Raw genomic sequence first — 20,628 nt, forward strand, 5'->3', positions numbered from 1 at the left:
TCTTCATCCTGGGATCATTGGTTTGAGTTTGAGTCCATTGTAATTCCTTCGACCACCACATGGGAGATTTGGCGCTGTTTCAACAAATCGCTCTCTTTAATTCTTCATATTTTCAGGTAAATGTCGTCAAATGTTGTGTGTTTGTGATGTGTGTGTTGCTGAGACATTTTGTTGTTGTCCTAAAACGCTGAACCGAGGCTAGAAACATGTTTATATCTGTATTTTGGACGTGTTAATGTTCATGTTGTTAAAGAAGGAAACCGTCTGTAAATGACTCGTGATTAACTCTTCATGTTTTCAGGTTTCGTTCCTCGTTTGCAGACGTACAACGCCGTCGTCAGAAGTGCTCAGTTAATTGGCTCCACAGAGAGGCCCTCGTGTTCGCCCCGCGTTCCTGGACGGCGTTACCCGCACGACTCCGGCGCTCGTGCCATCTGCCCGGGCTCACACGTCCCCACAGGTGTCCCTCAGGTCCCACCCGCCGGCTGTTCTGTGTGAGCGCGGCGTCCTGTCCTCGTCTCGCAATTTATCAAAGCTGTCAGTTCATATTTGGCCTGAATCTGAGTCAGATCTGTGGAGCTCGCTGTTTTAGGAACCTGCAGGTTACTTAAGTACATTTTACAGTAGATACTTTTTACCTTTAATTGAGTACTTTTTCCTCTGTATCTGTATCTGTACTTTTACTCAATTAGATTTTTTCATGTGATACTTTTACTTTTACTTGAGTAACTTTTTACCTCTGTATTTGTTCTTTTACTTAAGTAGATTTTTTTGTGATATATTTACTCAAGTAACTTTTTATTTCTGTATTTGTAGTTTACTTAAGTACATTTTACAGTAGATACTTTTTACTTTTACTTGAGTACTTTTTCCTCTGTATCTGTACTTTTACTCGAGTAAGTTTTTACCTCTGTAGCTGTACTTTCACTTTTACTTGAGTACTTTTTCCTCTGTATCTGTACTTTTACTTTTATTTGAGTAACTTTACACCTCTGTATCTGTACTTTTACTCAATTAGATTTTTTCATGTGATACTTTTACTTGAGTAACTTTTTACCTCTGTATTTGTTCTTTTACTTAAGTAGATTTTTTTGTGATATATTTACTCAAGTAACTTTTTATTTCTGTATTTGTAGTTTACTTAAGTACATTTTACAGTAGATACTTTTTACTTTTACTTGAGTACTTTACACCTCTTTATCTGTACTTTTACTCAATTAGATTTTTTCATGTGATACTTTTACTTTTACTTGAGTAACTTTTTACCTCTGTATCTGTTCTTTACTTAAGTACATTTTACAGTGGATACTTTTTACTTTTACCTCAGTACATTTGAGAGCAGTATCTGTACTTTCTACTCCACTACATTTTTGAACAGGACTGAAAAGTAAAAAGTACTTTTCATATACATTTTGAAACAGGTATTTGAATACTTTTATTTAAGTAATTTTTTATGTGATATTTTTACCTCTGTAGCTGTACTTTTACTTTTATTTGAGTAACTTTACACCTCTGTATCTGTACTTTTACTCAATTAGATTTTTTTCATGTGATACTTTTACTTTTACGAGTAACTTTTTACCTCTGTATTTGTTCTTTTACTTAAGTAGATTTTTTGTGTGATATATTTACTCAAGTAACTTTTTATTTCTGTGTTTGTAGTTTACTTAAGTACATTTTACAGTGGATACTTTTTACTTTTACTTGAGTACTTTTGAGAGCAGTATCTGTACTTTCTACTCCACTACATTTTGGAGTAGGACTGAAAAGTAAAAAGTACTTTCCATCTGATTTGAGGAGTTATTTTGATCATGTTTCTGACAAAATTTTTTGAGTTCAAACTTCGATTTTGAGCAAAACAAAAATAAAAATACAAAAGAAAACATGAAAAAACTGATTTGTATTGTTACTGTGACCAAAATTTGAATAGTTTTTAATCAATACTTGTGTGAAATACTTTTACTTTTTGCTCTTAAAGTACATGTTCACACAGGTACTTTAATATTTTTACTTACGGTAAATACATTTTTCCTGTGATACTTTTACTTTTACTCGAGTAACTTTTCACCTCTGTATCTTAAGTAACAAAACTGAGTACTTCCTCCCCCTCTGTTCAGTTTCATAATAGAATCTTTTATGTAATTTATGTTTATATTTTATATTTGTGATGTTTTAAAAGATCCACAGGAAAAAAGTGCATCAATGCTGCCCTCTAGTGGCGGCAGGTTGCACAGCACAAACCTTCACAGTGGAGGGTTTGTGAACAGAAAGCCTGATACAAACCTAGAACTTAAAGCAAAACATGTACTTTAGTATTTTTGAAAAAGATATTGCAGCAGAAAAAAAGTGTCTTGAACCTAATCCTAAAATATGATCCATTGCTGTAAGTTTTCAAGCCAAAAACCCAAATTTGTTGTATTTCAGTCCCTTTTATCGTCTTACACAGCTTTTTTAAACTACTGCACAAACCCAAAAGCCTTGAAAACAAAAGCTGTGTGTGCAGAATTTGAAATATAAAGTGTAATATTATATTTATTTTTGTATTTGTTTAATACATAAAGCCCCGTGAATGTGGATGGAGAAACTTCAGCCTCTGGGAGTGTTAATTGTTTGTACCATTGTATATTTGAATAAAAAAAAATACATTTGAAAGCTCAGGGCTCATCTGTGTGTCTGTGTGTTAATTTTTTCTTCTCTTTTCATTTTCAGACAAATGAGCCACACAATTTAAAGTTTGAGAAGAATAACTTTATTTACGTGTAAACATAAACAAACAAAACTGCATAGGAAATGTTTAAAGTCCTGAGAGCGCCGGGAGGGCAGCAGGTGGCCAAAGTATTATAGTCTCCTCTGCCTTATTTAGAGTGGAGACCTGACAGTCGCGCTGCCCCAGAGCCGTGCGCCGAGCGGCGAGACTCAGCTGATATAGACACACCCCCCGAGAACAAGCACCAGCAGCATCCATCTAAACTCAGCCGTAGCCACGTGCGCCTCCCGCCTCTTGGGACTGTGAGGAGTTTACATTCAGTGGATGTCTGCTCGGACAACACAGACGCAGCGCACACAAAACCCACACCAACATGAAACAGTGTCAACAGGTCCACAGCACAAGAGGGGCCTGTGCCAGTGTGCCCGGGGTCCAGGAGGGCAACCGGGGGTCGCACAGTGTGCCTGGAGTCTGCAGGTCACACTGTGGGTCACACTGTGAGAACCCCTGTGCGGGACCCTGGATGCCTCCGCACAGTGTGACCCACAGTGTGACCCACAGTGTGACCCACAGTGTGACCCACAGTGTGACCCACAGTGTGACCCACAGTGTGACCCACAGTGTGACCCACAGCCCGCCCCACAGTGTCCGGACACACCGCCTCCTGCCCCTCCTGAGCCGGGGCCTGTTCTTGTGTTAGCCGCATCAATGAGAGCTCATGAAACCCTTTTCTTCACAAAATACATTCTAAAAGAGTTCATGAGCGTCAAGTGGTGTTTTGTATTTGTACTTCTGGTAGAAAGAAAACATTGGCAAAAATATTAAATCAAGGGAACTAATCAAAAAGAATTTGAGGTTGGGACATAATCTTCTATGTAAATGACACAGAGGGACTAGTACAGGGGACACTACGATATCACTATGGGACACAATGAGACAGCTGCAGGGCAGCGCTGCCAGATCTACCTGAGTTTTATTTTTTATTTTTTCCAAACTTTTTACCATACAATCATTATAAGGTCTAAGACCTCGCACGTCTAACCTGGTGCACTTTAGTCTCTTAAAGCCGTTTGAGGGCTGAAATAAAGTGATGGATGATGTTCCTGATTAAAATCCGCTCAGCAGCAGAGCATTCAGCCACAGGAGCTGAGCCCATCACCAGATCTGATCTGAACCCTGGTCGAGTGTGTGCTGGAGTCACACGGCTAACTCAGCTAAAGATGTTCAAAGATATAATCAAAGAAAGAACAAGTCCCAGAACGTACAATGAATGAATGAACGTGACACAGATCTACTCATATTAGTCTAGTACTAAAGGTCAGAGGTCACTGCCGTCTGCGTGTATCAAAACCCTGCCAGGCGTCAGAGGCATGTGCTCTGCAGAGTCTCAAGAGAATAGGAAATACAATCGCAAAGGTCAAAGGTTAATTCCATCCAACACTAACACACTTAAACATCTTTGGGTATATAATTTGGTAAATCATTCCAAAGCCAGCTTTAACCCCGTCAAAGAGACACCAGTATTATACAAGGACTTTTAAAGCATGCAAAATATGGAACAAATAAGGTTTAAAATATATTTTTGCTCTTTAAGAGTGAAGACCTAAAGATCTTAAGATAGAATTCTGCAATCTTAAAAAAAATGCTGCAAACATGAATGCACATAAGAGTAATACTGAAATAAACAGGTGAATGAAAATGAGTCAGAGCAGCAGAATTTGAGGACCGAGGGCCCCAGGGGCCGAGGACCAGGGGGCCCCAGGGGCTGAGGGCCGAGCCCCTTTACTGTGCTAAAGCTCCAAACATCGAACCAGCCATTTGCCAACGTGCTAAGTATAACAGTGTTGTTTTTAAAACACAAACCCATTTTGTCTCTCGCCTTCAAACATGAGCGTTTTAAATTCACTCTAATCAGGATGTTTCAGATCGTGAGAGTGAAGCTCTGCCTTCAAAAGCACAAGTTTTAACTCTTTCCACAGACTCCTCTCTGCTCTACGCACAGTAACAGAGGAATAGTGAGGTCACATGGTTCTGAGGTACGAGGGCCCAGCCCTCTTAGTGCATCTGAACAGGCCCATGTTTCAGAGCCATGACTCAGTACAGAAACTGTCCAGTGAAGTCTGTGTCTCACATCGTTCAAATGCCAACCCCGTTTGGCACAGAACTCACACAGATCATTTTGGCACAACGCTCCAAACGGAAAATATTTGGTTTGTTAATGATAAAGGCAAAGGCAACGGACAGAGCACGTCGTGTGTGTGTGTGTGTGTATACATGTATGTAAGTGTGTGTACATATATACGTATGTATGTGCACACATGTACATGTGTATACCCATGTATATGTGTGTACATGCATACCTGTGTGTACATGTGTACATGTGTATATATGTGTATACACACACATGTACACATGTAGTACACACGTGGGCGTGGGTGGAGACTCGAGAACATCTTTTGCTTTTAAACTGTTCTATGATCTTTGGTCCGAGCTTTGAGACATTATACTGCACAGTAAAAGTAACACAATGTTGAATATTTGTAAAGTATAAATAGACTGATGAGCTATGCAAACATATAAGTACAACTGAGGTATAAAGTACATGAAAAAACACACTAAACAAGTCTGAATGTTGACACAGCAGCTCCGCGTGACAGACGCTGCCTGAGGTATTAAGTTAAATGAGGTTGAAAAACTGAGGTCTGTTGAGGTCTGTTGAGGTCTGTTGAGGTCTGTTGAGGTCTGTTGAGGTCTGTTGAGGTCTGTTGAGGTCTGTTGAGGTCTGTTGAGGTCTGTTGAGGTCTGTTGAGGTCTGTTGAGGTCTGTTGAGGTCTGGGACGATGCTGATCCCAGTCATGTGCAGACAGGCCTTATCTAACCACACGAGGCCTCTTGGAAACTCTTTTCATAGGTCCTAAAATTCCTTACTAGGTTCATGAAGAAAAGAATCGTCTAGTGCTTCTACGGGACATCGAGCAAATGTGACGGGACTTAACCCCACGACAAAAGGGAGGGGAGGGTCTGTTCATTCTCGTCATGTTTTATTGGGTCATAAACGCCGCTAACTTGAGCCTAAGGACAGTTTATTCGGTGGAAGAAAAGCGGGCAAGGCTTTCTTTGGTGTGGGTGTCTATAGAAATATATCTGCAGATCGCAAACGAAACTGCTCAAGATGTTTATTAAACGACATGGAACACGGGACGTCCCAGTAGCGATTCGAAAACGTTATAAGGGGGATTTTGCAGTTTCTATTAATGCCAAATCTAGGATCGGCCATTGTGCAGGACATGTTTAAAATAATCTTCAAACGGACACTTTTATTGAACAATTCTTGCTCATAATATATTCATCTAGCACAGCATCATCAGAGATTATGGGCGGATGCCTGCGACGGACTGTACCATTTTCCAGTCCTGCGTGACCTGAGCTAATTTCGATTCTCTTAAGTTTTGGCATCGTTCTGCACTTTCACTCCACTAAAGCCACGAACTAAAGCCACAAACTCCTTAAGATCAACAAGGAGGCAAAACCCGACGCACTATTTCAAAAAAATAAAATAAAAAAAAAGAACGAAACAAAACAAAACTACAGATTTTAAGGGAAGCATCTCTACACTAGTTCCCTCTCCCAGCAAAGCCTTCTAAGTATGAATCACGCAGCCTCTACAGCGTCTGAGTATTGTCCCAGCAACAACATTCAGGAGGTTCACGTTTTTTTTTTTTAACTCTATGCACAGCAATAATCTATGAAACCTGTGCAAATTTCAACTGAAGAGTCCATTTTGTCTCTCTTTAAATAGGATAGAGGTAGACTTTTCTTCTTTGTAAAACTTCACGGACTACACCTCTGCTCGTTGACTATGAGTACATTCATAAAGAGCGAAATGAGGTAGGTATGGAGCAGAGGATACAAGATTTCAAGAAAAAGTGAGAATATCCCTGAGATGAAACCCAAGACGAGCTTCCAGAGAGGATTCAGAGCCGCCCGAGGGAAGGAACATGGCTCTATTTATACTGATTATCAATTTGTCATTTTGACAGCTGATTAAAAAAAAAACGTCAGTGTAAAGGCAAACGCTCTCGCCTCTGTAGAAATCCTTCCCGCGGCTTCGGCACGCTCTGAATCCCGGCTGCGCTCGCCTTCTGTTCTGTCTGTTGATTCATTCTCTTTCCTCCATTTCCTTCGTCAAACGCAAAAGGCAAAACGGAGGAAGAGAATGTAAAAAATAAAACTTCTTTAGAATTTGAGAATACGATTATTTCCAAAGTCTACAACTACAATGACTCCATCGGGCGCCACCGCCACGCCAGAGGGCCGGTCCATCTGTCCGAACCCGCTCCCCTGCGTGCCAAATTTGCATAAGAAGTTTCCGTTGGGCTCAAACACTTGGATGCGATGATTGCGAGAGTCCGCCACGATGATCCGGTTCTCCTGGTCCACCGCGACTCCCTGGGGTCGAAGAAACTGCCCGTTCCCCGTGCCCTCGGAGCCCAGGAAGCGGGCAGACTGGCAGTCGGGCCGGATCACCAGGAGACGGTGGTTGTTGAAGTCGGTCACCACCAGATGGTCCTCGTGGTTGAAGGCCACTCCTCGGGGAGAGTCAAAGTGTTTCCACAGCGCCCCCTCAAAGCCGTACTTGTTGAGGAAGGAGCCGTCGGGGGCGAACAGCTGAACACGGTGGTTCCTGGTGTCGGAGACGAGGATCTTACCCTCGGAATTCACAGCCACATCCCACGGGTAGTTGAACTGCCCATTCTTGGTGCCCTTTTCCCCAAACTTCAGCAGGAACTGGCCCTCAAAAGTAAACACCTGTCAAAGGAAGCAAATGCGTTCAAGTTGGAAGTGTTTAGAAGTTCTGCGCTCGCTGCGGCGTCGTGTTTATGTGTTCCACTGGTTCTACACTGAACAGCTGCTGGAAAAACTACGTCTGAAATGGACTTTTGAATATTCGATGTGGAACAGTGTGATTATTAGCCGTGTGTTTAGCTGTGCATATGACACAGGGTTTTATTCTGAACTCTTCTCTTTTAAAGTCAATTTATTATGATATTTATGTTTATATTTGTGTTGTGATTTTAAAGTCTTTGTTATTTGTAAAGTGACTTGTGCTCTACAAATAAACTAACCTTGTCTAAATACATGTGATGTGGAGCAGTGTAAAGTCCAGACAAACCTGAACACGGTGATTGTCTTTATCAGCCACAATGATTCGTCTCTGCCCGTCACAGGCGACCCCGGCTGGACGATCAAACTGACCGGGGCGAGAACCGAGAGAACCAAACTTATGGTGGAACGCCCCACACGGCTTGAATATCTGAGGAACAGAACACTGTAAACACACTGCACACTGAGCCGTGGCCTCGCACGGGGCCGTTTCACACCTGTATACGATTGTTGCTGCGGTCCGCCACCACCACGTAGCCCTCCTTGTCCACGCTGATGCCCCACGGCCGGCACAGCTGCCCGTCTCCTTCACCCTCGCAGCCAAAGGACGACACCTGGGAGCCCAGCGTCCCGTAGCAGCGCCCGGATTTCACCAGCAGTTTGAAGGGGCTCCCCTGGATGTGCTGGTTACACACCAGCACAGACACGAGGTGCTCGCCCTCGCACTTGGGCAGGTAGCCCACCGTATACGAGCCGTTCAGATGGTCCGTCACCTCGGCAGATGACAGGTTTCCGTCCGTAGCAGACATGATGATGGCGGACACGGCGTCGCCTCCGGAGAGGCGCGGCTCGCCATCGTGATCGTATCCAATCACAGTGAAGGAGGAGGGCTTTCCTCGGAGCGCACTCTTCAAACCCTCGCCATGAGCTTTAGTAACTGGAGCAAACGCTCCGCTGCTGATCAGGCCCATGGACTGGATGGCGATGTACAGAGCCTGAAACAGAAGAGTCACATGAGTCTCATCTGTTCAAACTGCACAAAACCTGAGCTACGACACAGTACTTGGTCTGGAGGTGTGAACATGAAGCGGTCGTCCTCCTGCGGCTGAAGCAGGCCTCTGAGCGCCTTCAGCTCGTGGATCTGTGACAGCATGCGCTCCCTCGCCAGCAGAACGTCCAGATGGCGTCCTTCGTCCAGCACTTGGCTCACTGCGGCGATAGTACTGTCCAGTTTGGTCAAACTTTGGTGTAATTTTTCCACCTGCAGGTACAACGACTTGGCCTTTACCTGACGAATCTTCTCAATCTAAGGGCAAGAAAAAACAACAGGTCTTAGTGTGGAATTAAAAATCATAAACACAATGTTTCCCCAAGAATATGTTATTTTATATATATTATTATCCTGTTTAACTCTGTTAAAGCTTTAAATGGAGCACATCTCATGAATATAAGACATTTAAACTGTGTGATTACATAAAGGACCACAAGAGGGCAGCAAAAGGCTCAGACGAGGAAGAGACCAGGTTTTCAGCAGAAAAACATGGTGCAGAGTTAAACAATGTTAATTGTAAATGTTATTTATAGCTCCAATTATGACACAAACTGAACGTCCAGAACAAAACAGAAAGAACAAAACAAAAAGAACAACACAAAGAACAAAACAAAAAGAACAAAACACAAAGAACAACACAGACGTATGAAGAGCTGACTCCTCCACAGCTGCCGTCACAAAACCTCCATCACGACAAAACCAAACACTCTTTTCTCCACTCATTTTCTTGTCAAACTCTTAAACATGTCAGATGTGTCATTATAATTACATTGTTTTATTATATTTTTAAAGTTAAACCAGAAGCACACGGGCGATACCTAAAATGTGAGATGTGAATGTGAAATAATACTGAAGTGGACCAAATATAACACGGACTCCTGGTCCTGGTCTGTTTATTAATGACATCATCAGAGCGAGACGAGCAGGACTCAGAGTGATGTAAGCAGGATTAGATCTGAGGCCACTTTGACCTTAAGTGTAAAGTCGGTCAGACGCGGTGTTTGGATAAGGCTCGGGGAGGGGCACAGGACGGGCACTGGGTCACGAGGTAAACCTGGTCAAACATGTAACGTCATAACTTTTTCCAGTACCTGCTTTACAACAGGGAGTAAAGCTACAACAGTCACTTTTGTGTAATACAGGCTCTTTAAACGTGACTGAGGAGTAAAATGACTTCATGTTTGTTGTGCCATTTGTAAAGTTTCTACCACAAAAGCAGTATTTTTCTCATCAGTACCACACAGTTTGAAGTCTAAATTACAAGATCAAATATCCCCATGTCCTCGTTTGCTTTATGAACGCAACTGAATACTAGAGGTGGATGAAGTACTCGGTTTTGTTAAGTTAAAGTACAGGTACAGAGGTAAAAGTGACTCAAGTAAAAATAAAAGTATCACATGAAAAAAAACTACTTAAGTATTTGCATAAAAGTGTACTTAAAGAGTATTTCACACATTGTTCATTTGTTAAAGTGTAAATGTAGAGATATTGATTTAAAATGAGACATTTTGTTGAACAGTAACAATATGAATCAGTTTTTTTTTCATTTTTCTTAAGAATTTTGTGTTTTTATTTTTGTTTTGCTCAAAGTCGAAGCTCGAACTCGAAAAGTTTAGTCATAAACATGGTAAAAATAACCCCTGAAATCAGATGAAAAGTACTTTTTACTTTTCAGTCTTGTTCAAAAATGTAGTGGAGTAGAAAGTACAGATACTGCTCTCAAATGTACTCAAGTAAAAGTGAAAAGTATCCACTGTAAAATGTACTTCAGTAAAGAACAGATACAGAGGTAAAAAGTTACTCGAGTAAAAGTATCACATGAAAAAATCTACTGATGTAAAAATACAGATACAGAGAGAAAAGTTGCTCGAGTAAATATACCACGAAAAAAATACTTAAGTAAACGTACAAATACAGAGGAAAAAGTTACTTGAGTAAAAGAAAAAGTACAGCTAGAGGTAAAGACTTACTCGAGTAAAAGTACAGATACAGAAAAAAAGAAAAAAAAAATCACAAAACTAAAAAATCACATGAACATATTTGAATACTTTTACTTAAGTTGATTTTTTTTCAAGTAAGTAAGTATTCAAATATATTCAAAAATAGGACTGAAAAGTAAAAAGTAGTTTTCATACACGTTCAAAAATGTAGTGGAGTAGAAAGTACAGATACTGCTCTCAAATGTAGTGAAGTAAAAGTAAAAAGTATCCACTGTAAATGTACTTAAGTAAAGTACAGATTTACTTCGTTACCTTCCACCACAGTTACTCAGAGCTTGTATTCTGTATATATTCCCAGTACATGTATTTATCACGTTGCTTCGGTGCAGATGTTAAACTCTTGGCGTAAACTTCACTTAGCGACAATTAGCATATCGGAGCGTAGCGGGTTTGGCAGTTCTCACGTCAGCGCTAAGTGTCTGCATAAATGTTTACCTTCCACAGCAGTTCACACTCTCGCTCCTCCAGGGCTTTTTTGTGTCTCAAAACCAGAGCCTTCACCTCCGTCTGCACCACCTTGGCTTTGATCTCCACCTGCTCCGCCATGGACTGCACCTTCTCCATGCTCAGCTGTGGAACAAAAAAACACACGAGCTACGTCAGAATCGTCAGAAACTTCACATTAAACAGCACCAGCAGCGGACGCCGTTAGGAAAACTGATCGTGTATTGATTGAACGAGGACGTCTTAGTCGCTCGAGAAAGAAACAAACCGTGAATAAATCTCTCGGTGAGTGTCAAATGAAGCTAATCGAAGGCTAGCGGTTATAGCGTCGAATTTGGAGCCGAATTTCATATTTGGAATTCCGACCATGAGTATCATAGCAACCAAAGAGCCAATCCAGAGCGAGGATGTTGAAGGTAACGCCCCTTTCTGTCCTCGCTACTGGTTTAGCAGGAGCAACGCTGTCAATCGAGCCTGTTGCTAATGCTAGCAGGAGTGACATCAGGGAATTAATCTGTTATTAATGTTCATATCTTGATTTACGGGCAAAATAACGGAATAAAAAAAAAAAACAGGATCATGTAGAGCGGGTTAATACGAACATTTAAGACCAAAATAACGAGTCCAACAGCAGCAGGTACAGAGCGAGGACAAGGCTTTTCAATAAAAAGTGAATTGAAGGGGCTAGCACGTTAGCTATGTCAGTCTATGTCAGGACCATTACCCACGATTCACGAGGTACAATTTCACAAAAGCAGGTTAAACTCCTCAAACAGGGTGGACTCAGTGTTTAACTCTCGAGTCAAAACAGGTTTTCTGAAATCGGAAACTCCCTCGGAAGTTCGTTCACTTTGATTTTAACCGAGGACAAAGGCCACGAGGATTCGCCATGGCAACGGTGAACGGGAGGAGGGCGTCCATCTTAGAAACATCACATTAAACAGGAAGTCATGTGACCGTGGACAGGTTCAGTTCAGGTTTGATTAAAATGGGATGTAACACTTTAATGATTAGTGTGATGCATTAAAAACATGACTTTAGCTCATTAAATACTTTAACAAACCATCACTTTTCACATGTTTCCCTAAAAGATCTGATAAATATTTGAGCATTTAAAGCAGTAACATAAACTCTACTTTTATACGTGACATTTAAAACATTAAATTAACTAAATTAACTGGTCCGTTTCTTTAACATCAGCTCATAAACTCGACCAAACTGACTCCAGACGTCGTCACGAGCGGCGAAATCGTGAGGTTTGATACAGAACACATTTACAAACAAACTAAAGGCACGCAAACGGAAAATAAATTCACGTAAAAGTTAAATCCTCATCATTAATCCACATTTTAACTGTTAGAGCGTTCTGAGGTTTGGAGATGTTACAAACGACGACTTAAAGCTACAAGACTCAGTTTTGTGTAATATCGGACCTTTATATGTTCTTTTTCTCATTCATTAAGATTTTAAACAGGATAAAAACAGGATAAAAAAAAGGATAAAAAACAGGATCAAAAAGGATGAAAACAGGATAAAACAGGATAAAAACAGGATAAAAAAGGATAAATCAGGAAAAAACAGGATAAATCAGGAAAAAACAGGATAAATCAGGATAAAAACTGGATAAAAACAGGATAAAAAAGGATAAAAACAGGATAAAAAACAGGATCAAAAAGGATGAAAACAGGATAAATCAGGAAAAAACAGGATAAATCAGGATAAAAACAGGATAAAAACAGGATAAAAAAGGATGAAAACAGGATAAATCAGGAAAAAACAGGATAAATCAGGATAAAAACAGGATAAAAAAAGGATAAAAAACAGGATCAAAAAGGATGAAAACAGGATAAAAACAGGATAAAAAAGGATGAAAACAGGATAAATCAGGAAAAAACAGGATAAATCAGGATAAAAACTGGATAAAAACTGGATAAAAAGGATAAAAACTGGATAAAAAAGGATAAAAAAGGATAAAAAAAGGATAAAAACAGGATAAAAACAGAACAAATGACACTAATTTACGCCAGAACTTTCCCGAATTAAAACTCCGAGCTTTGACGAACATATGATCTGGATTTTTCTGTTTTATTTGGCCTCTCCTCTGGCTTTTTGCGGGGAGGTCAGGGTTGACGTGGACCTCACATGGACAGACGGGAGGTGGGATAAGGCGCTCTTTGTGATATCGGCCAAAGGGGTCAAAGGTCAGCCAAACCTCCACAGGTCATGATCTCCCACCCCCCACACACAGCCCCCGGAGGAACAAAGCCGAGCAGCGGGCTCCTTTACAGGTCACTATTCTGAGGCGTGCAGCTCCAGTCGCTCCGGGGAAAGATTAAGCTTCTCCTGACAATGACGATATCTTTATACAAAACCTGGAACGACGTTTTTAGGGTTCGATTGATACGTTTTTTTTTTCCATGGCCGATACCGAATGTTTAGAATCCCGAGCAACCGTCAGCCAATGAGCTCTGCCGATATACGTCCGATTTTGATTATTTTACCCAACTTATGTCATTTAAATTTACGACTACCCCTTTTTCTAAACACAAATTTAACAAAAATGTATGTGTGTTCTTTAGGCCAAAACTAAAACATCGCCCTCTGCTGGATCAAATGATACGCGAAAAAGTGCAAATACAGTGGTCCCTCGTTTATCTTGGGGTTATGTTCTAAAAATAACCCGCAATAGACGAAATCCGCAAAGTATCATCTTTATTTTTTACTATTCTCTATGTTTTTGTCTGTAAAACCCCTCACCACACACTTTATACACTTTTCTCACACAGGCGTTAACATTTTCTCACATTTCTCTCTCGTTTAAACTCTCTCAAAGTTCAAACCTTCGTAGGCGTCTTTGTCGGTGCAGAACGTTTCATCGACATTGTGGCTTTTGTCGGGGAGAAAACAAATCGTAAACGTACAGCACTTCAGAGTCACACTGAGATCCAACGTTTATGTAAATTTGTCTGAACACATTCTGTACTGGACAGGAGACACGGCACGGAGGAGACTGATGGACAATGGTCTACAGTCCAACAGCCAATCAGGACGCACGACACAATGGTCTACAGTCCAACAGCCAATCAGGACGCACGACACAATGCACGTTAATACACTGGAAAAAAACATGCAAAAAAATCCACGAAACAGCAAGACAGATACATCTCTACCAGTGGAATTGTTCTGTTATTCTGGTGTAACGACGTCAACAGGACGAAGAGGTCGTTTAATTCTAATGTTTATACGTTTCTGTGTAAAACCTGGAAGAAGCGGCAAATTAGTTTGTTTAAAAAGGTCGATTTGTGCTTGTGACACACGTCTGGCTTGTTGTATTTTATTGTTTTTTGTTAATATTGTTTTATAATCCCACGAACAAACTGGGCACATTTTGTAAGTAAGACACAGTAACAAAATTCGTTCATGTACGTTGTTAATTTTTCTGTTCTACGACAACATTTGCGCTGTAAAAGTTTGAATAAATAACTTCTACGGCTCATTATAGATTCAAACGGACTACGGAACAACTACTGTGTTTGTTTTTTATGATATTGTATGTTCAGAAGAGTTTTTGGGTTCAAGGTTTTAGTGTCGGTTGCATAAATTCGTTTCAATATTACGGTTTATCGTCTATATTTACTTTAGTGGTGTATCGAACTTCAAAATGTGTTATGACTGAAGAGGACGCCAAGACGAAACGCCGTCAGAAAGGAAGTGAAACAAAAGCCAAAAAAATGGGTTTTTTCACAGCCGACACCGATACAGATTGTTTAGAAATCACATGTTACATAAATGTTGGATCGCAGTGTTACTCTTAAGTGCTGTATGTTTGCTGTAAAACCCACGACGTCGATGAAACGTTCTGCACCGACAAAGACGCCTACGAAGCTTTGAACTTTGAGAGAGTTTAAACGAGAGAAATGTGAGAAAATGTTAACGCCTGTGTGAGAAAAGTGTATAAAGTGTGTGGTGAGGGGTTTTACAGCAAAAACATACAGAATAATTTACTAATTCGTGGATTTCTCCTATTGCGGGTTATTTTTAGAACGTAACCCCCGCGATAAACGAGGAACCGCTGTATTTAGGCTCATATTTTCACCCAATTTTGATTATGTCACCCCAAAACACGTCCATCTTTCTTCAGTATCGTTCTAAGAGATTCAGTCCGTCTGTGTGACGCCGGCCGCGGAGCCATAACGGGCCTCTCAGTTTGCGCGTCCGCATTCTCACTTCTGTCAATACAACAACAATCCCCGAGGACTGAAGCGCGCAGAAGAAAAAGGGCAGGAATGACCAATCAGAAAGAAAGAGGTGTGGCAAAGCAGAAGGTCATAAGTCCAGGGTCAGAGGTCGTGGTAGATAATGGATACGGAGTGGGCGGAAATTTCCTACCTCAGGGGACTGGAGTACGTGCGTGTTTGTATACTGTGTGGCGTCAGCGTTTAGCCCTGTGTGATCAGCGACAGACACACACGGCCATCTGGTAAGCGCCGCAGTTTGGGACGTAGCTGCAAGATGGTGGAAGCTAGCGCGGCGTTTAATTAATTAAAATAATAATAATAATATAACTACAGAATATGTGAAATGGTCCGCCTCTACATCGCTCGACGACGCACAGGAACACAAAGGTCAAGCCGTGAGACATGAAACCCGGCGTGTCACATGACCCCGGTTGCTAACGGCTAATGTTTCACCTGTAACCAAGCTAACGACAGACGTGCCTTCTGTGTAAATGAGCTAACACTTGTACACGCTGGTTGTGTGAAGTTTAAGCACGTTTTTTAAGTAGTTTAGAATGAGATAATTACATCCAGCTCCAACCTGTTCATTTAATTTTTTATTTTTAATCATATCCGCGCTGTCTGAATGTCTCCCCCAGCCCCTGACCCCCTCACTCACTGCACTCTTTAGTGGACTTTAAAGAGCAGGGGCGTCAAACTCAAATTCACACTGGGCCAAAATCAAAAACTGAGACAAATTCACGAGCCAAACTCAATATTTTTTGAAAAACTGACTGCACCTGATGTGTAACGTTTAACCTTTTCATATAAAAACAAACTTTAATTTTGCTTAAACACAAAATCTGGAACAACTCAAGCTTGATATTACAAACATACGAGACATTAAATTTGAAATAAAAGACACATCACTAGTGTTCATTTCTTAAAATTAAAGATGTCTCTCTGTAGTGTTTACTTTGGCCGAGGTGACTAGTAGCTTTGTTGCTAATGAGTCTCGACTACACACCAGCGTACTAGCAAAGCATTCTGGGATTTGTAATATTAGCGGTGCATGTGCTATATACCAGCGGGCCAGCTCTAACACACATTTGCTATGACCTCATGGGCCAAATATGGTTACACCGCGGGCCAGATTTTGCCCCTGGGCCTGAGTTTGACATATGTGCTATAGAGCCTTGTTCAGAGAGATGCAGACACTCCCTTCTCTCACTACTTTCAGGTCATGTGACATTGGCATTTGTGCTAAAAAAAAAAAAAAGGGGGCTAAACTCAGATAAAACTTTATTTCTTTCGTAAATAATTGTTAAGTTGGACTGACACAAATCTTTACGGGCTAATAAAAACCACACAAGTTTTTGTCACGTTGGATCTCACGTAAACAGACTAGATTTTTTAAATTTTTTGTCTGAGATGTGGAAATTCTCGCTCTGTTAACAGCTCGAGCTAAGGCAAAGGGCTAACGCTAGCAACTTCACACAGCAACGATTCATTTAAGAGCATTTTATTCATAATCGGGATCAACATTGTGGTAATATCTGCTTTAATTAGTCGTGTCGTGTCCAGTTTAAGACCCGTCTCCGTTCGCTGTTGTTTATCCCACTCTCCCAATGCATTGTGGTCTATATTAACCAGTCTAGTGACCACTGATGACCACTACTTTCTAAAGACGCATCGTGGGAAACTGTCAGTGCTCTACTTTTTCCACCAGCTGGACATTCACACACGGGGTTAAACGCGGCGTGAGCCCGAAATAGCGCCCCCTGTAGGGACTATAGCGTGGACACAACCTCAGCGTATTCATTGAGATGGCTTCCTGACGGCATTATACCAAATCTGACGTTTTGCATGTGATGAAAAGAAAGTACTTCAAACAGCAGGGGTTCTTTTCACTTCGGCGCAGCAACAAACAGAGAGGGGTCCGCGGAGCCACCACCCAATCCACACGGCATTGAAATGGAGAAAAGGTCGGAGCTTGTGTGGAACGGCGTGAGTGAGGGGCTGAATGAGGACGCACATGAATGGTGGCAGCAAATGTTTCACTTCTTTCAAAAGACGAGGGTGTTTTCCATTTTCTGAGATCCTTTAAATACCTCTTTTACCCTCCCCCCAGCCTCCTCTCGCTCTCTGTTTCTCTCTCTGCTGCTGCTCCTCCCCTCTGACCTTCAGCACTGCCCCCCAGCCAGACCTCACCCCGAGCGACCCACCCCCGCTCAGGGCCAGCTGGACATCTCCACTTCCAAATGTAATCCTCAGCAGGGCGGCATTTTAGGCATTTTGTGACGTAAAAGACGTGATATCTAAAGGCTGATTAAAGGGCAGGTATCACGGTGCTCTCTGATCTACGTCCTAATGTCGTTTTCCTCGTCACAAACAGACCTGGAGTTGTGTTTTTTGTTTTTTTTTTGTTTCATTCACATGTTTAATGCACAAAACCTGCATATTTAAATTGACTTCTTCTCTCAAAACTGAAAACACTCTGTTCCACCTTGTGATGTCATCGTGTGGCGATACAGGAAGTGCTCTGCTGTGTTTTTAAACTCCACACAGCTTCATTTCTAGAATCATTTGGACAATTTCAGCCCTGGAATTGCCAAATCTACAACTGAACTAAAGGTAGTTTTTTTTTTCCACGTTAACAGCTCCTTTTACCACTTCATGACATCATAAGGTGGAACAGAGCGTTTTGAGGTTTGGAGGTGTAGACAGACTGATAATAAAGAAGCAAAACACAACTCCAGGTCTGTTTTTGATGCGGTTACGACATTAAAGCATGACTTAAAGCTCACAATAGTGTTTTTTGCGAAATATAGGACCTTTTCCGTTTGCTTTTTTAATACGTGCATTTCCCCGTTTCAGACTACTTAAAGTGTAAATACAAGTTCTGCTTCCACGCCTCAAGTCTAATCTCTAGAGCTTTCAGAGTCAGTGTTTAGGGCGTGAGTTTAGTCTGTATAAAGAAGTGGACTGAGCAAATGAAGCTAATCGAGGCTAGCAGTTATATTCCGACCACGAGTATCATAGCAACCAAAGAGCCAATCAGGAGCGAGGCTGTTGAAGGTAACGCCCCTTCCTGCACCGCACCGCTGTTATAAATGTTCATATCTTGCTTTTACAGACAAAATAGCAAAATAAAAGTCATGTAGAGAGGGTTAATATGATCATTTTAAGTCCAAAATGACGAGTCTGACAGCCCCTCGTAGCTAGCAGGTTAGCCATGTCCATTTATATAAACAGTCTATGTGCGCTAGTCAAACAAATTAATTTAAAAAGCACATTTAAAAACACTCACAGCTGCTCAAAGGTGATATAAAGTGTAATCTTACAAAACAAAACATGCAAAAACACGATAAAACATGACAATACAAGTGTCCCGCTAAACCAATACGTTTTCAGTAAAGATTTAAGAATATTTAAAGATCGAGCTGTTCTAATCCACACAGGACCAGCCACAGCAAACGCCCCGCCCCCTCCAGTTTTTAGCCGGGACTTTGGAACGTCCCAAATCATCTGGTCTGCTGATCTCAACATTCTACTGCGAACATGGACAGACAGAAGCTCAGAGAGACAAGGAGGGGCCAATCCACGGAGACGATTAGCGTTAGCGATTAGCCGATACTCCGAATTTCATATTATCCTCGTAAATATCAGAATAAATCAGTGGTAAGATTAGAGATCGACAGAGATACTGATTAAATTCAAAGAGATAACTGCACTAAACGAGGCTCCACAGCTCTTTTATAGGGTTGGGGTAAAAAAAAAGCACTGTGGGTGAGTTTGCAGTAAATTAAATGAAATAATTTGGGTAGAATAATCAAAATTAGCTTCACATATCAGCCTAAAACGATGGGTGTAGGAAAAAAAACAAAAAAGATATACGTTAAATACCTCATAGAAAACTCAACTCTCCGGTTAAAGTGTATGTATGCAGGTGGATTTCTTCTCTCAAACTGAAAAAAACACTCTGTTCCACCTTGTGATGTCATTGTGTGGCGATACAGGAAGTGCTCCACTGTGTTTTTAAACTCCACACGCCTTCATTTCTAGAACCATTTGGATCATTTCACGTCTGGAATTGCCAATTAAAACTGAACAAAAGCGAAAAAAAGGTAGGCGTTTAACTTGAAAACTACCACTTTATGACATCACAAGGTGGAACAGAGCATTTTGAGCTTTACTGAAACACGTGTGAATGAAACAAAACACAACTCCGGGTCTGTTTTTGATGCGTTAACATTACAACATGACTTAAACCTCACAGGAGTCATGTTTGTGTGATATAAGACACCGTTAAGAAGGAGGTTGATCCTGTGGTACGATGGCTCACCTGTACAGCCTGCCGCCCCTGCTGAGCGTCTGCCAGCAGCTGGATGGTGATGGCTCTACAGTCCTGCACGGCGTCCTGGAGGTACACAAACGTATGGCCCATGTGACGCCCGACGCTGCACTCGCGGCAGATTGGCACAGAACACGATTCACAGAAGAAGAGGAACACCTGAGGAACAAGGAAACACGAGAGAATATTTACACACGGGTCAGATCTGTGGGCGGAGGAGAGATTTAGAGAGTGAAGGTGGTGCTGGTGGTGGTGGAGTTAGAGGAGGAAGGAGTAGTACGGGTAATAGTTATGCCCAGTGGTGGAAAGTAATGAAGTAAAAGCAGGAAAGTACTGTTCTTAAGTAAAGTACAGACAGCTAAAAATTTTACTTTTTACAGTGGTACTTTTTACTTTTACTTCACTACATTTAAGAGCAGTATCTGTACTTTCTACTTCACTACATTTTCGAACTGGACTGAAAAGTAAAAAGTACTTTTCATATGATTTGAGGGGTTATTTTTACCATGTTTTTTGAAATACTTTTACTTTTTACACTTAAAGTAGATTTTTTCATGTGATACTGTTACTTTTACTTGAGTATTTTCAATGACAAAACCATAAACTTCCTTCCGTCTGCTCAGTTGAACCTTCCCATAAAAACCCTCCACGTTTAATAAACCTCTGTCCTCATCATATCCTAAAGACACCAGATCGATGACCCACAATGCACCAGGAGCTTCTGCTGGAGGGGGAGGGTCCTCGAGATCAATGCATCAATAACAGCGGCCCCCCAGAGAGCGGCATCATCTAATGAGAAGCACAGAAACACTTCCCCCTGATTACCCCCCCGATACCCCCCGGAACCCTTCTGCCCCGGGTCATTTTACCCCCCGAAACCCTTCTGCCCCCTCTCTTCTTCTGTCCCCTCTCTTCTTCTGCCCCCTCTCTTCTTCTGCCCCCTCTCTTCTTCTGCCCCCTCTCTTCTTCTG

General features: G+C 41.5%; 1 protein-coding gene across 1 annotated transcript in view; it reads right to left on the reverse strand.

The window, feature by feature from the left end:
• Positions 1-3,385: 3,385 nt before the first annotated feature.
• The window catches only part of trim71 (tripartite motif containing 71, E3 ubiquitin protein ligase), a 31,767-nt gene continuing 14,524 nt past the window's right edge, over positions 3,386-20,628 (reverse strand). Inside the window, exons 2-7 of the mRNA XM_033975349.2 lie at positions 19,649-19,816; positions 11,078-11,212; positions 8,655-8,897; positions 8,089-8,586; positions 7,881-8,021; positions 3,386-7,516 (exon numbers count right to left, since the gene is read on the reverse strand). Coding sequence (XP_033831240.1) covers positions 6,944-7,516; positions 7,881-8,021; positions 8,089-8,586; positions 8,655-8,897; positions 11,078-11,212; positions 19,649-19,816 — 1,758 coding nt within the window. The 3' untranslated portion in view covers positions 3,386-6,943. The remainder of the gene's footprint in view (positions 7,517-7,880; positions 8,022-8,088; positions 8,587-8,654; positions 8,898-11,077; positions 11,213-19,648; positions 19,817-20,628) is intronic.

Source organism: Periophthalmus magnuspinnatus, chromosome 11, assembly GCF_009829125.3.
Source record: "Periophthalmus magnuspinnatus isolate fPerMag1 chromosome 11, fPerMag1.2.pri, whole genome shotgun sequence".
In the NCBI taxonomy this organism is placed as follows: Eukaryota; Metazoa; Chordata; class Actinopteri; order Gobiiformes; family Gobiidae; genus Periophthalmus; species Periophthalmus magnuspinnatus.